General features: G+C 41.9%; 1 protein-coding gene, 1 long non-coding RNA gene and 1 pseudogene across 52 annotated transcripts; 2 read left to right on the top strand and 1 right to left on the bottom strand.

Moving 5' to 3' along the window:
- The first annotated feature begins 710 nt into the window (after positions 1-710).
- On the top strand, positions 711-8,933 carry setdb2 (SET domain bifurcated histone lysine methyltransferase 2). Of its 50 annotated transcripts, XM_051427018.1 has the most exons (11): positions 720-914; positions 1,159-1,244; positions 2,329-2,442; positions 2,543-2,638; positions 4,217-4,401; positions 6,180-6,452; positions 6,813-7,141; positions 7,216-7,385; positions 7,464-8,008; positions 8,097-8,185; positions 8,678-8,933. In XM_051427018.1, the coding sequence occupies exons 2-11, from the start codon at positions 1,205-1,207 to the stop codon at positions 8,844-8,846; spliced, it is 2,010 nt and encodes a 669-aa protein (XP_051282978.1). In that variant the 5' UTR covers positions 720-914; positions 1,159-1,204; the 3' UTR covers positions 8,847-8,933. The 50 variants fall into 50 exon arrangements, 1 of the variants encoding a protein (XP_051282978.1); XR_007887950.1 differs by lacking the exons at positions 6,180-6,452; positions 6,813-7,141; positions 7,216-7,385; ... (1 more) ...; positions 8,097-8,185; positions 8,678-8,933 and adding exons at positions 3,326-3,356; positions 3,430-3,460; positions 3,530-3,875 and having other exon boundaries at positions 712-914; positions 2,543-3,274; positions 3,918-4,370; XR_007887922.1 differs by lacking the exons at positions 6,180-6,452; positions 6,813-7,141; positions 7,216-7,385; ... (1 more) ...; positions 8,097-8,185; positions 8,678-8,933 and adding exons at positions 3,400-3,460; positions 3,499-3,875 and having other exon boundaries at positions 711-914; positions 2,543-3,348; positions 3,918-4,370.
- LOC127378344 (uncharacterized) lies at positions 1,251-1,707 on the bottom strand. 2 transcript variants are annotated; one of them, XR_007887956.1, is made up of 3 exons: positions 1,634-1,707; positions 1,514-1,573; positions 1,251-1,462 (listed from the first exon to the last, which is right to left on the bottom strand). It is a non-coding gene; the product is annotated as an uncharacterized LOC127378344 (long non-coding RNA). The 2 variants fall into 2 exon arrangements; XR_007887957.1 differs by having other exon boundaries at positions 1,514-1,593; positions 1,634-1,705.
- A 1,275-nt stretch (positions 8,934-10,208) lies between the features above and the next one.
- Positions 10,209-15,246, top strand: LOC127378341 (ribonuclease inhibitor-like; annotated as a pseudogene).
- Positions 15,247-17,221: the final 1,975 nt, after the last annotated feature.

The following is a 17,221-nucleotide window of genomic DNA, read 5'->3' as shown; positions in this document are numbered from 1 at the left end:
ATATATTCAAAGATTTTATATATTCAAGTTAATTCTAAATTCAAAGATTAATCTCTTAAACGGTATGCCATAATATATATACTATATTGCCCTTGTCACAGATTTCATTGAAAACAGCTTTGCAACTTCATCAGCTGTGTTTTGTAATCTCAATTACTGCAATAAACACATATTTATGCAGTTTGACAAGCAGTCTTCATTAGCATAGCAATATAACACTTGTCCTGAGTAATAATACTACCACTTGAATCAATATAAAAAGACTGTTGCAATTACAAACAGCCAACAGATTGAAATGAAATGAGAAATGACAATATATATGTAACATTTTAATGCAGGATAATTAAAATGATGCAACATACATAAAGACCATGGACATGCTGTAAAACACATTAATTCCTCACAGGATTGACGGTGGAAATACAGGTGAATCACTAGGATTAATGTTAGCCTGGCTGTTAGCCTGGTCTGGAGCAGGCTAACTGCAGAGAATAAATCACCATAGTAACCTGGCCGGGATAAGTTTAACCTGCTTTCATGCAACCGACTTGAGGCTAAATTCATCCAGGATAACCAACATATCCCGGGTTAATCCCTTATCCTGGTTTTGTGCAGTACCCCTCTGGAGCAGACGGTGGCGGGAATGCAACCGGAAGCTGTCAGCCAACCGCGGTAAAACAAGAAGAAGAAGAATCTCGCGAGGTTGTCGTTGCTCACGTGTTCTTGACGTCAGCGCACCAAACTAACCGGCATGCATTGCTTTGGCCCGGCTCAGCTCGGCTCGGCTCGGCTCAGCTCGGCCCGGCTCGGCCCGGCTCGGTGTCCGGACGTTGATATGACCGTTATATATGTTTATCTATATGTTTATATGTTTATCGATCTGTGAAACAAACGGTTGAATCGATCCGGTTCAGGTGCGTCACTGCGGAACACTTCCGGTTGTTAGCATCGCTCGCGCCTCCTGAAGCTAACAGCTAGCAGCTAACAGCTAACTGTTAGCAGAATGAATAAAGACTTTAATGTTTCCATTCTGACACATTAACTGTGTTTCTCCTTTAAGGAGAGTTAGTTGTTGTTGTTGTTGTTGTTGTTGTTGTTGTTGTAAATATTCCCGCCTTTTCCTCGCTGTTAGTTACATTGTTTCTTTGTTGTTTTTAGCAACGCGGCTAAGCTAAGCTAGCTGAGTGTTAGCTAGCAGCCTGAGATGGAAATGGAAGAAGATTTATTAGATCCACAAGAAGTTGGTAAGATTTATATATAACTTTATTTATTAAACTATAACCTAATATATTAAACTATAACCTAATATATTAAACTATAACCTAATATATTAAACTATAACCTAATATATTAAACTATAACTTTATATATTAAACTATAACCTAATATATTAAACTATAACCTAATATATTAAACTATAACTTTATATATTAAACTATAACTTTATATATTAAACTATAACCTAATATATTAAACTATAACCAATTATTAAACTTATTTATTAAACTATAACCTAATATATTAAACTATAACCTAATATATTAAACTATAACTTTATTTATTAAACTATAACCTAATATATTAAACTATAACCTAATATATTAAACTATAACTTTATATATTAAACTATAACTTTATTTATTAAACTATAACCTAATATATTAAACTATAACCTAATATATTAAACTATAACCTAATATATTAAACTATAACTTTATATATTAAAAAAAAACAATATATTAAAAAATAAAAAAATATTAAATAATTTATTTTTTTATTGATCAGGATACACTGTATCTTTATTGATGGTATTGATCAGTATACACTGTATCTTTATTGATTATTGATCAGTATACACTGTATCTTTATTGATGATATTGATCAGTATACACTGTATCTTTATAGATTATTGATCAGTATACACTGTATCTTTATTGATGGTAGGCTCTATATTGCAGTAAATACGTTGAGCTCTTCATTAATTGACAGTGTCCAGTTCAGCTCAGGCTGCAGTACTCTGTACAACCAGCAGGGGATCCACTGAGTCTACACTTTACAGATAAGATCATTTCCATGTCAGAGGTCTATAAATAACTACCGAGCCGTGGGTTTCTGTGTGAGGCCTCACACACAGAATAATGGTTGTACAAGTCCAAAAGGAGGTTTTAACCAGATTCTGAGATGTGACAAACCCAGTACAGTGTTTTTAATGGAGACCTGGTGTAATGTGGTCTGATGTAGGACAATCAGTGGAGTAGCCTTTTATTTTGTTCTCACATATAACTTAAAGATTTGACTCCTGTAATGTCAAACTGCTGTGTTCTTCAGACGTAGCCAGAACCTTCTGGGCCGAGGAGGACGTGGACCAGGCTTTTGATGGCGTTTTTGAGTATCTGGGTCACCTGAAGAGAGTCCTGAAGAAGAACACGGCCACAGATAAAGGTTGGCCTTCTCTAATTGATCTCCTCTCTGATTGGAGTGAACAGGATGCGCTCTGCTTCCTGTTGTGCTGATCATGACTTCCTGTCTGCGTGCTGATCAGAATATGTTCAGGGGCTGAAGCTGCTGCAGGTTCTGGACTGTTCTCCTCCGGCCTCCGCTCAGGACTCCTCTGTGGTTCAGGTGGTCATCGGCTCAGGTAGGCACAGACTTTTATTCTGAAACGTCCCTGCTGTCATAGCAACCGCAGCAGTATAAAGCAGTCCTTTACTTTGAAAAGATTTGTTTATAGAGTTTGTATTCTGGACGCTTTAAAGAGAACGTTAAAATAAATACGGAGCAGTTAGTGACGAGTATTAAATCCATTTAATTTATTATTATTTTAACTTGTCTCATATTTGTGAAATCAGACGGTTGAACGAAGGCGATGGAAGGTCTGTAACGAGATATAATCATATATATTTATATTTATATTTATATTTACTGATTGATTAATGGAATAATGGTTTCAGATGTACTTTGTAAGCTGTTGGGGAATTTAATTTGTAACAAAATATATTACATGTTTTTCTGTAAAATCAGACACATGTAGTGAAGTACAGACACAGTACAGACACATGTAGTAAGGTACAGACACAGTACAGACACATGTAGTGAGGTACAGACACAGTACAGACACATGTAGTGAAGTACAGACACAGTACAGACACATGTAGTAAGGTACAGACACAGTACAGACACATGTAGTGAAGTACAGACACAGTACAGACACAGTACAGACACATGTAGTGAAGTACAGACACAGTACAGACACAGTACAGACACATGTAGTGAGGTACAGACACATGTAGTGAAGTACAGACACAGTACAGACACATGTAGTAAGGTACAGACACAGTACAGACACATGTAGTGAGGTACAGACACAGTACAGACACAGTACAGACACATGTAGTGAAGTACAGACACAGTACAGACACATGTAGTAAGGTACAGACACAGTACAGACACATGTAGTGAGGTACAGACACAGTACACAGTACAGACACATGTAGTGAGGTACAGACACAGTACAGACACATGTTGTGAGGTACAGACACAGTACAGACACATGTAGTGAAGTACAGACACAGTACAGACACATGTAGTGAGGTACAGACACAGTACAGACACATGTAGTGAAGTACAGACACAGTACAGACACATGTAGTGAAGTACAGACACAGTACAGACACAGTACAGACACATGTAGTGAAGTACAGACACAGTACAGACACATGTAGTGAAGTACAGACACAGTACAGACACAGTACAGACACATGTAGTGAAGTACAGACACAGTACAGACACAGTACAGACACATGTAGTGAAGTACAGACACAGTACAGACACAGTACAGACACATGTAGTGAAGTACAGACACAGTACAGACACATGTAGTGAAGTACAGACACAGTACAGACACAGTACAGACACAGTACAGACACAGTACAGACACATGTAGTGAAGTACAGACACAGTACAGACACAGTACAGACACATGTAGTGAAGTACAGACACAGTACAGACACAGTACAGACACATGTAGTGAAGTACAGACACAGTACAGACACAGTACAGACACATGTAGTGAAGTACAGACACAGTACAGACACATGTAGTGAAGTACAGACACAGTGCAGTATTGGATTACTTTGTTCCTACTGTGTGTAATTAAAGAATCTGAACCCTCATCAGTGTGCATTAAGTCTTATTTTGAAAGTGTCTTCCTGCCCAGGCGAGCTGCTTCCTGCAGACTTCTCCCACCACAGCCCCCCTTCCTCCCCCTCTCCCTCCCCCTCTCCCTCCCCCCCTCCCTCCAACGGGCTGTCCAGCTCAGCAGCTCCCCCTGCAGGCAGAGAGGAGCTGCTGCCTCCTCTGACCCCCGTCCAGCTACAGTACCAACCCCACCCCTGCTGCAAGGTAACACACTGTACACACACTGTACACACACTGTACACACACAGTAACACACACTGTACACACACTGTACACACACTGTACACACACAGTAACACACACTGTACACACACTGTACACACACAGTAACACACACAGTAACACACACTGTACACACACAGTAACACACACTGTACACACACTGTACACACACACTGTACACACACAGTAACACACACTGTACACACACTGTACACACACTGTACACACAGTAACACACACAGTAACACACACAGTAACACACACTGTAACACACACAGTAACACACACTGTACACACAGTAACACACACAGTAACACACACAGTAACACACACTACACTGTACACACTGTACACACACTGTAACACACACAGTAACACACACTGTACACACACTGTACACACACTGTACACACACAGTACACACACAGTAACACACACTGTACACACACAGTAACACACACTGTAACACACACTGTACACACTGTACACACACAGTACACACACAGTAACACACACTGTACACACACAGTAACACACACTGTAACACACACTGTAACACACACTGTACACACTGTAACACACACAGTAACACACACAGTAACACACATTACACACACAGTAACACACACTGTAACACACACTGTACACACTGTACACACACTGTAACACACACTGTACACACACTGTACACACACAGTACACACACAGTAACACACACTGTACACACACAGTAACACACACTGTAACACACACTGTACACACTGTACACACACTGTACACACTGTAACACACACAGTAACACACACAGTAACACACACTGTACACACACAGTAACACACAGTAACACACACTGTAACACACTGTAACACACACTGTACACACACTGTAACACACACACTGTACACACACTGTACACACACTGTACACACACTGTACACACACTGTACACACACAGTAACACACACTGTACACACACAGTAACACACACTGTAACACACACTGTCACACACTGTACACACACTGTACACACACTGTAACACACACAGTAACACACACTGTACACACACACTGTACACACACTGTACACACACACACACATGTAACACACACAGTAACACACACTGTACACACACAGTAACACACAGTAACACACACTGTAACACACACTACACACACACTGTACACACACTGTACACACACAGTACACACACTACACACACACTGTACACACACAGTAACACACACTGTACACACACAGTAACACACACTGTACACACACTGTACACACACACTGTACACACACTGTACACACACTGTAACACACACAGTAACACACACTGTACACACACACTGTACACACACTGTACACACACAGTAACACACACTGTACACACACTGTACACACACTGTACACACACTGTAACACACACTGTACACACACTGTACACACACAGTAACACACACTGTACACACACTGTACACACACTGTACACACACAGTAACACACACTGTAACACACACTGTAACACACACTGTACACACACAGTAACACACACTGTACACACACAGTAACACACACAGTAACACACACTGTACACACACTGTAACACACACAGTAACACACACTGTACACACACAGTAACACACACAGTAACACACACTGTACACACACTGTACACACACTGTACACACACAGTAACACACACTGTAACACACACAGTAACACACACTACACACACACTGTCGTTTCGTCCTTCCAGGCCTGCCTCTCCAGTTTACCCAGCATGCCTCAGTCCACGCCTCCATTCTGGGGTCAGAACCCTCTGAAGGTGCCGCTGCTCTGCGGCTTTAAGAGGCTGACCGCTGTGATGTCATCGAGAGGGGGCGGGGCCTCTGATGACGAGGGGCCGGAGCTGGCGGACTGTGATGTCGTGGAGGACGTCGTTTACAAGGCGCCGTGTGGACTCAGCCTCCGTAACCATGACGACGTGATGCGTTTCCTGTTGGCTACAGGAAGCTACGATGTCCTGCAGGTCAGCTGGTGTATTGTGATGCGTTCAGGGCTGGAAGAAATAGTCAGATAAAAGAAATGCTGCAGCTGAGAGTGTCAAAATAAAAGCACTGCAGAGAAATAGCTTTTAATTACGACATTAAAGGTTTATTATATTATTATTGTGTAACTGCCTGCAGTGAGGTCATTATATTTCCTGTGAGATATTTAAGTGTTGAATATTGTAATTTGTTGCGTTCAGGGTCCGTCTGTAAACTGCAGCTTCAGCTTTACTTAAAGATCCCCTTCATATTTCCAAACACATAAAAACATTTTTCAGATGCTTTGATTTGTGTCTGATTAGTCTGGTTCTGGTTCTGGTTCTGGTTCTGGCCTCCTGCAGGTGGACTTCTTCACCTTTAACCCGTCTGTCCGGTTGGACCCGCCCCTGCTGCTGGGCCCCCGGCTGCCGGAGCTGGACCTGAGCCGCGGCGTCGAGCCCACACCGGTGGAGCTGTGCGTCGGGGACGACGGCGCCCGGCCGGCCGACTTCCGCTACCGGAAGGACCGCTGGCCGCACGGCTGCTTCCTGAGCCGCGGGCCGACGCTGTTCAACGCCTGCTGCGACTGCACGGACGGCTGCAGCGACGCAGAACGCTGCGCCTGCGTCGCCATGACCACCGGGGGGCGCCGTTACAGCCACCACAGGCTGGAAGAGCCCGTTCCGTCAGGGTGAGTCCGTGACGTCACACGTTGGGAGTGATGGTAACCTTTGACCTCGCGGTGACGTCAGCGTGTGTTTTCAGCGTGTACGAGTGCGGTCCGTGGTGTGGTTGTGACCGAGCTCGCTGTCAGAACCGGCTGGTCCAGAGAGGGATCAGGGTCCGCCTCCAGGTCTTCCCCACTGACGGCCGCGGCTGGGGTGTGCGTTGCCGTGACGACCTGGACCGCGGCACGTTCGTGTGCATCTACGCAGGTGAGCCGGCGCCGATGTGCGAGTCCGCGGGTCGCTGAGCTAACGGGTGGCGGAGCTAATGAAATAAAATGTCCGCAGGCGTGATCCTGCAGAGGGTCTGGACTCCAACAGAACCTCCTCCCCCGAAGCTGACGAAGGCGGACCTCCCCTCGGACGACGAGGTGGAGGTCGTCACCGAGTGGCTGGCTCCGCCGGTGCTGGAGGGGCGGAGCAACCTGCTGGAACCCACCTCGCCCCCGCTGCACGTCCCCGTGATCCAGAGACCGGCTGACAGCAACGCCGCAACCAGCACGCCTCAGGACCGAGACCGGGTCAGAGACCGGGTCAGAGACCGGCTGCTAACTGGTGCTAATGTTAGCATGCTAGCAGCTAGCAGTGACCGTCCGTTGTTTGTCCTTCAGACGGTGCTGGTCGGAGGTCCAGATCCTCCGTCTCCTCCGGCAGCCGGCTCACCTACTCCAGCGCAGGAGAGGACGGTTGCCCCGACAACAGCCAGTCCAAAGGCGGCGGCCTGCGGCGTGAACGGCGCCGAGACGAAGAGTCAGAGGAGTTTAAAGAGGGCGATGAAGGACGTTAACTTCCTGGACGCCAGCAAGGAGGGAAACGTGAGCCGCTTCATCAACGTAAGGACGGTTAATACTTTATTATTCTGAACGTTCTCATATTAACATTCAACCGTTGACCTTTGACCCCTCTCCCTGCGCCCTACAGCACAGCTGCCAGCCCAACCTCTTCATCCAGAACGTCTTCACCGACTCCCACGACCCCGGCTTCCCCGTCATCGCCTTCTTCACCAGCAGGTGAGGAAGAGGAGGAGGAAGAGGAGGAGGAGGAGAGAGGCTGATGATGTTCACTGAGAACTGATAATATATAATCTATATTAATATATATATTAATATAGATTATATATTAATATATTAATCTATTAATTAATATAATATATAATATATTAATAATATATTATATATTATAGATTGATAGATTAATATAGATTATATTCATATATATATTATTAATATATTATATATTAATATTAATTAATAGATTAATGTATTTATAGATTTATAGATTAATATATAATATATAATTAATATATAAATATATAATATATAATTAATATATAAATATATAATATATAATTAATATATAAATATATAATATATAATTAATATATAAATATATAATATATAATTAATATATAAATATATAATATATAATTAATATATAAATATATAATATATAATTAATAATTCATATATAATATATTAATATTAATATTCTTTGTGTCTCAGGGTTGTGAAGGCCGGCACCGAGCTCACCTGGAATTACTCCGCCGACACACAGAGGAAACAGGAAGTGGCCTGTCTGTGCGGCAGCAGTGGTTGCCGAGGACAGTTCGCCATCGACCTGTGTGACCTGTGTGACGTGGAAGGTGACACACAGGAACCGGGTTCGGGCTAACACCCATTGAAACACAGGAATATGTATTTTTTGTACCACGCTGCTGTGACTCTGGTTTTTCTAAATAAAAGGATTCAACATGGAAAATCAGTGCAGGTGGTTTTATTTTGAAAGATTGTCGTAATGTGTGTTTGTGGTATTGTTTTTAATCACGAGTTGGAAGTTTTAATATAGTTCGGAGTCAACGTTAGCTTTTTACTCCTGCTGTTCAGTTGTGACTTGGCTAGTAGAAAGCTATCATTAGCTTTGTACCGCTACATCATTTATTGTTAAATGCTAACGTATCCACTCAGGTAGCACTACTTCACAATGTGACATTGGGAAGCTTTATAAACACTTTGTCGTTGTTTGTGTTCACCAGCAGAGGACGCTACATCATCAGCAAAGAAATGCTCCTCGTGTAAAGGAGGTCATCATTTAACAGCAAGTGGATACAGAATCATGAGCGCCTTCATAAAGGGATCTCAGAGATTAAATATATAAAATGTGTTTCTGCCACCTGAGTTTATAGAGAATATTATATCTATTAGGGTCGGGCTCCCTGTATGTGCAGAAACCAACACACTAGCGTTGTAAGCTAATTAGAGGTTTGTGCTAAAACTAGTCACGTGCGATTAGAAAGAAAACATATCCCAGAGTCCGGACCAACTCTTTCTCAACAAAAATCAGTAGACTGGTGCTGAAGTTGTGTGTGAGTTACTGGTTATTTTTTCTGAAGCTTTGTTAATAACCCTAATTCATTGTTAGGTAGGCTAATCTCTCTCTCACCCTCTTTCTCGACTCGGTGCCTTTTTTGATAGTTTTGAGTTACATTTGGCAAAACCTGTCCGAACTAAGTATTATATATTTTTGGTTAAGTTATAACATGATTGTTTTTTTTATATTATTATTATTATTATTTTGGGAAAAAACAAGGGTAAGCTGTGTTTATGAGCACTGGCTTCTAGCTGCAGGCTCCACTGCTGGGGCAATAGAAGACTTTCCTTCTGGTGACCTTCCGTTCTCAGGATACCTGTCTGCTGCTTCAGGAGTCCAGCGGGCACAGATGACCTCCTTTGCACAGCTGCCAACTGCTGCCGTTCAGACACTGATTGACAGATGTATTGTTGATGACATTTCTAGTGGGGCCAAAGGAGTTCTGGTCCAGGGCAGCAAAATGGCCAGAACTGCTTTAGTCCTGGTTTGGTTTAATGGTCTTAGTTCTGTCTTTGAACCCTGGTTTGGGGCAATATTTAGCTTTGATTTGGTCCCAGAAGAAGAATATCTGTCTCTGTTTGGTCTTCCTTGTGTTTTACAGCTATGTACTAATTTCCTTCCAATTACCACTGGGCAGGTAGCATCCAATCAGACTGTGTGATACTGTCCACAGTATTATATTGCCGCTGCTGGAACAACTCCTCCAGGAGATCGCTGCAGTGAGACGCTCTGCCCTATTCCTCCCTCCCTTCCCTCACGGACACCTGTTGATAGTTGACTCTGTTTAGGACCCGATCAGGGACGTCTCCATGGCAACCTGCTGTGTTATCGTGATGACACCATGTGAACTGAGGCACTGATTGAGAGGCTAGACGAAGAGACTCTCCAGGCTTATGTGCACACACGCACCCATGGACACTTACACATGCGCATATGCAACATGCGCATATGCAACACACCCCTCGACCTTTAGCTTGTCTTTGTCTCTGTGTGGACAGTCATAATGTGAGCTCATTCTTCATGATTCCTCCACAGAGTGGACCAGGAGAGCTCAGAGGTTCCCAGTGGTCAGTCTGCCCAGCAGCATCAAACACACCTGGACTCCATATTTATGGTCTGTACATGGACAACAACTACTTTTACATCTATTGTGTTCACAATAATCTCCAATCTGCACTTTTTTGACCAGTGGATTGTCAGTCTGTCCAACATGGATCTGATGTTTGCATCTTGCTGTCATCAGAAAAAGATCTGGACGTGTTTGACCTGAAGAAATACTCTGCTTCAGAGGAGGCTCTTCTGAGGCTGCTGCCAGTGGTCAAAGCCTCCAACAAAGCTCTGTAAGTGGGATTTATTCATCAATAAATACACTGATATATTTCAACAGGAGAACAACATCAATCAGTTATTACTTGTCTCCTTACTGTTGTCTCTCCAGTGGTTGTAACCTCTCAGAGAGAAGCTGTGAAGCTCTGTCCTCAGTTCTCAGCTCCCAGTCCTCTAGTCTGAGAGAGCTGGACCTGAGTAACAACAACCTGCAGGATTGAGGAGTGAAGCTTCTGTCTGCTGGACTGAAGAGTCCACATTGTGAACTGGAAACTCTCAGGTCAGGATTCATGAACCCATTCAACTGATGACCATTTAAAGTGTGATTTACATTAGTGGATAAACAGCTAACCTGTGTAGGATTGTGTCTGCTAATATGATTTGTCAAAGGATCTTTAACTAAACTTCAGCAATAGTTTCTAGACTCAGAGAATTACTTTCCATGAGGATTTCTATCATTTGTTGTTGCATTATAGAACACCACAGAGGATTTTAAAGATTTATTCTACATTTGTATCTGGACCAAAATGTACCTGAACAAGAACCAAAACCACAGAGCCAAGTATTCACAGGGGGGTTCCTCAAGAACTGGTTTCAGGATAAAGAGCAGACTGGTTTCCTCTGTCTGGTGGCGACTTTGATAAACCATTGTGAAGTCACATTTTTCTTTTGTGAGTTCACACAGCGCTCTGCTCAAAGTCTTTATTGTCCCTTTTTCACCAAAGTTTCACTCTTCATAAACACATTGTAATGTTTTTAGCATGATAGCAGCGTGGCTCTATGGATGGTAATGTGGGTCTGTCAGTCTGTCCTCCACTTTGGTCCAGACTGAAATATCTCAAAAACTATTGGATGGATTGTGATGAAATGTGATTCAGACATTCATGTTCCCCTCAGGATGAATTGTAATAACTTTATTGATCCTCTGACTTTTCCTCTAGCGCCACCATCAGGTCAACATTTGAATGTGTCCAATACTTTGGTTCATGAGCAAATACCTGCAGAACTAATGACATTCCCATCAGCCTCAGCTGCACTTTGTGTTTACTGCTAACGATCTAATGAGTAAAAACTAAGATTATTTCTTTATTTGCAGACGATCTCTGCTTGTATTGGACGCAGCAGTACCCTCAGATGATCTGCCATGTGTGTTGTTTTGTGTGTTTGCAGGCTGTCAGGCTGTCTGATCATGGAGGAAGGCTGTGCTTCTCTGGCCTCAGCTCTGAGCTCCAACCCCTCCCATCTGAGAGAGCTGGACCTGAGCTACAATCATCCAGGAGACTCAGGAGTGAAGCTGCTGTCTGCTGCACTGGAGGATCCACAGTGGAGACTGGACACTCTCAGGTAGGAAGAGGCCTGCTGCAGACACAGACAGTCAGTCTGATAGAGGAGGTCTGTTTGCCTCATGGTGGATATGAGTGTTATATGAACAATCACACATGTAGGAAGCCTTTTTCTGTTCCTCCGAACATAAACACTGGTTGAACATAAAAGGAGAAATTTGTGTAGGAGGTCTCTGAGCAGAACAAACCTGATAATTGTCTGTTGGTAATAACTGATGCAGTTTGGACAGATCTCTGCATGTTAAAGGAACTGTCTGTCATTGGGAGAAATATCCTGTTTGCCCTATAACCCGGGATCCAATCAGTTTCATCTCTGTACAGAGATAGGTCCAGGACAGTTTTAGCCTAGCTTAGCACAAAGACTGGAAGCAGAGGGAAACCGCTAGCCTTTTTCTCATCAAACTATATTAAGTCTTTAGGCACATGGGACTACTATTTCTTCCTAAAATGGTAGAAAATGTCCTGAATAAGCTGTAAAAGTGTAAGAATTTCTATTATTTTCAGCACACACATGCAACGTGCTCCTATCTATATATTGCATATAAAGGAAAGTTGCACACAACTGTTATTAATTGAGGTAAAAGCTGCACTGAAGCACCAAACAGTGGAGAGAGAAACTCCCTTCAGACAGCAACAAGACCAACAGATTACAGAGAGTTTGTATCTTTATACTTTATTGTTTCAAATACAAATATGAAAGAACAGCTTCATGCAGACATGTTGTTTCTTAGTGCAATGAAGAGATATTTAACTGTCAATCATACATTGGATTGACTGGAACTAATGTACTTGAAGTGTGCACTGTGTTATCTAAACAATCCGATTGGGACTCGGTATTGGCAGATACTCAATATTAAATGACTCGAATTTGATCAGGGGCTAAAAAACTTGATCGGGACATCCCTGCTAAGAATTAAAAAAGTTTTTTTTATTTAAACATGAAATGACATAGGGTGCATATAATGATACGGTCTGTATAGTGGCGTACAAATCAAACTAATAGATATGTGCTGGGACCCAGTGAGTTTGTAGCTAGTTAATTAGTTAACGTTATCCATCCTCCATCGTATTGACATCGTATTACACTGATGTAATGTCCATGTTTGCATGCTGCTCTGACCCCCCTCCTCCTTTCAGGGTGGAGCCTGCTGGAGTCCGATGGTTGAGACCAGGTCTGAGGAAGTGTAAGTGTGAAAACAAAGCAGCACACATTCAACCATCTTCACACTGTGACATCACTCATTCACAGCTCTGATGTCATCATCAAAGTGTCAATCAATGATCAGATGATAGATCAATAACTGCAGCTGTATTGTGTCTTGTTCTCTCCATCAGATTCCTGTGAACTCACAGTCGACACAAACACAGTGAACAGAAACATCAAACTGTCTGACAACAACAGGAAGATGATGTTTGTGAAGGAGGATCAACCATATCCTGATCATCCAGACAGATTTAACTGCTGGGAACAGCTGCTGTGTACAAATGGTCTGACTGGTCGCTGTTACTGGGAGGTGGAGTGGAGAGGAGGGGTTTATATAGCAGTGAGTTAAGCACTTGGTATACTCGCCGTTGCCGACCTGTCGCGCGACAGTGTGACGTCACGGGAGCGCCGTAACTATTTATACTTGCGCGTGGTGGTCGCGACACTAGATGCAGTCTTCTCCTGAACAGAGGTGTCGCTACTGAGGAAAGGCTACCGACTTTGCTATTTCTAGGCACGAGAAGAAGAAGAAAAAGTTTTTTTTATTTTTTTTATTTTCCAAATCGGTTGTGGAGGTTCTTTTTTTTCTGGCTTAGGGCTTCTCTTTTCCAACATTCATGGTGATTTCTCACCATTAATTCTGGCACCTCTGGGCATCTCTGTTTTCCTTCATTGAAGGATCGTACAGTTCGTCCATCTTCCTATTTCCGCTTTGGCGCGCTCAGCTGATAAAAAAAGAGTGGTGCGCGACCGGGGCAAAATCCTGGCACGCCAGCGAGATCTTCATCACGTTGTCGCACGACAGGTCGGGAACGGTGAGTGTACATGAGCCTTTACAGAGGAATTAGCAGGAGTGGAAGAAGAGCTGAATGCAGGTTTGGAGAGAATGATCAGTCCTGGAGTCTGGACAGCTCTGATGATGGTTACACTGTCTTTCACAATAAACAATTAACACCGTCCTCCTCCTCCTCCTCCTCCTCCTCCTCCTCCTCCTCCTCTGTCTCTAACAGAGTAGCAGTGTATGTGGACTGTCCTTCTGGCACTCTGTCCTTCTACAGAGTCTCCTCTGACACACTGATCCACCTCCACACCTTCAACAGCACATTCACTGAACCTCTTTATCCTGGGTTTGGAGTCTGGCCTGATTCCTCAGTGTCTCTGTGTTCTCTGTAGGAAGGAGTCTCCTCCTGTTAGAGACACATTCAGTAGAGTCTGTACAGGATCACAGTTACTTAAATCTTATCTGTATCTGTGTTTTAATTGCTGCATTGACTTGCCTCCTGTCGCTGCCTCTTGGCCAGGTCATCATTATAAATAAATAATGTTATATCTTTAAGTAACGTTGGAAGTCATTTTAGTTTCCATATTTATGTTTCAAACAGGACTGAACATTTCCCTCATTTGATTCCAGTATGATAAATAGTCAAATAGTAAAAGTAGATTAAACAAAATGCAGTTCAGCATTTAAAGAATATACAGTGAATGTGAATATACTGAGATATATATACAGTGTGTACAGTGTGATATGAGATATATATATGATACATAGTTTATCTGTTCACCACCAGAGGGCGCCAAAGTTCTCCATGACAAGTGTATTAAAAGTAATAAAAGTAGAAAATGCCCCCTGTGGCTGTTGTACTATTATATATGATATTAGATTATTATGACTCATGCATTTATATAAAATCAAGATTTCACTGCTGTAGTTTATTGAGCTCATTTTGAACTATTTGGATTTAAAACTCATATGTATCTATGTCCCTTATATGTTCTGTATCTGTTCTATATTGAATTCAATTGTTTTCAATAAACAGAGATATATATTGATTATCATCTGTATAATATGTTGGTTTATGAATGTTGTCCATATGGAAAACTAGAGCGCCATAAAGTGTGTTTAACTTTAACATGGTGAAGTTTATTCCTCTGTCTTCACACATGGACAAAGACACAAACATGTGTTCTCCAGGGTGCTCATCCTAACCCTGACTCAGCTGTTTCACCATAAATCAATCACAGCTTTCTGCATACTGCTACTTTACTATTTCACTTAGACTCATTTATTAGATAAATATTTAGCTTTGGCCTGTCTCAGTTCATTTACTACTTTATTTTTTAAGTGCCTGAAATGTTCTCCTGTCCTGTGCTAATCCAGATTGAAGAGCTGTCTTCAGTACTAAGTCTCTCTGCTTCATTAACTTCTAAATACAAATTGTACTTTGTATTTGCTGATATTTTTATTTTCGTACAGTTTCAGCCATCTTATTAATATCGACTAATTAATAAAAGCTACTAACCGTTGTGTCTCGTCATGTTCATGTTAAGTGTTTTCTTGTTAGTCCTTCCTGTTTTATTTTATACTCACCTTTTCCCTCAGTGTTCAACCCTGACTTCCTCCCTGTGTGTGTTCTCCTGCCTTTGTAATTGTCTGCCCCACCCCTGATTGCTTTCACCTGTTTCCACTCTCACATGGTAAAAATAGTCCTTGTCTCCCGTTTGTCTTTGTCAGTCGGTCTTGTTCTGTAAGTCAGTGAGTATTGTCTAGGGTTGTAATTCAGAGTCCAGTTATTCCATATACCCATCAAAGTTCGACCTTTGTATTTTTGAAATCCTCCTAGAGAGCAGCTTTTGTTAAAAAAAAAAAACCTTTTTTTTTTCAACTTCCTCTTTTCTTCCGTGCATTTGGGTCCACCTGTATAGTGTCAGAGGTCGTGACACTAACAAGAGCCACCAGAATACCAGACAAATATGAATGTTAGTAAAGGTGATTTAAATGCATTCAAATGGTAATAATACAGCACTTAAATATAACAAAGTCATATCTAACAGCATAATTATTGATCACTGCTTTCACACATAACAAACAGCACAATTCTGGGGGGCAACTGTCAGCTTGTATCAATCTCCCATCAGCTGCCATCAGCTTGTATAAAGGAGCTTATAGTCCATCTGTGTTCAGTTTAACTATAGTTTAACTATCACCAACAACTGCTTTTTGAGCTACAGATAGAAACTTCCAGGTTACTAAGCGGCTCCAGAGTCTTTATTATTATTATTATTCAGCTTTATATGAATAATATGAGTTTCTGGTCCTGTCTGTCTTGCCATTTATATATGAACCTTACTGAGTAATGTCAAGTATGTCACTGATGTAATATCTTAATAAAATATAGATAACTTGGTCCTTTTTCCTAAAGAAATTGGTTAAATGATCTCTTAAGAAGCATCTGAAATGCAGTAAAAAAAAAATTGCGAGCACGATATAAAATAGATTAATCTTTCGCTACAACAGAAGAATGTATTATTTCAGTTTATTTCTGTTTTGGTCACATATTTCTGATTTATTTTCGTTAACAGGAAGTTGTAGCGTTGTAGTCATGTTATAATGTCTAACTTAACCTGATCACCGGGGTGTAGTTCCTCTTTATGGCCACTGGAGGGCAGCACACACATTAAGACACTTGGTAGGTATGAGTTCAGTTCCAGATTATAATGTTTACAGCCACACAAGTGTTGTCTTAATGCAAGGCTTTTGTTCCAGAGAGTTCTTTATGCTGAGGAAGTCAAACACTGAAGCTGTTTCATCTGTTAGAGTCGTATGAGGGTGATAAATATAAAATAGTCAGAAATCAGTTTCATTTTAAAGAATATATAAATATATGTATGTTCAAAAACTGTTGTTCTCCCCTTTGCCCTCTTTGGTATTCCCACTTCATGTTAGAGTCTTCTGGCTGCTCAGGCGCGACTTCGCTCGGGTCGGCGAACCGACGCGATGACGCATGCGCGGCGTCCGCGCTCACTCC

The sequence above is a fragment of the Dicentrarchus labrax genome, unplaced genomic scaffold (assembly GCF_905237075.1).
Source record: "Dicentrarchus labrax unplaced genomic scaffold, dlabrax2021, whole genome shotgun sequence".
Taxonomy (NCBI): domain Eukaryota; kingdom Metazoa; phylum Chordata; class Actinopteri; family Moronidae; genus Dicentrarchus; species Dicentrarchus labrax.
The sequence above is the reverse complement of the archived record's forward strand: the minus strand, read 5'-3'. Positions and strand labels throughout refer to the sequence as shown.

Bases quoted from the DNA above. Each gene is read 5' to 3' on its own strand.
- setdb2 (XM_051427018.1), top strand. From the start codon at position 1,205: ATGGAAATGGAAGAAGATTTATTAGATCCACAAGAAGTTG. The intron at 2,639-4,216 runs GTAGGCACAGAC...CTTCCTGCCCAG, and splicing joins TCAGGTGGTCATCGGCTCAG to GCGAGCTGCTTCCTGCAGAC. The intron at 8,009-8,096 runs GTAAGGACGGTT...TGCGCCCTACAG, and splicing joins ACGTGAGCCGCTTCATCAAC to CACAGCTGCCAGCCCAACCT.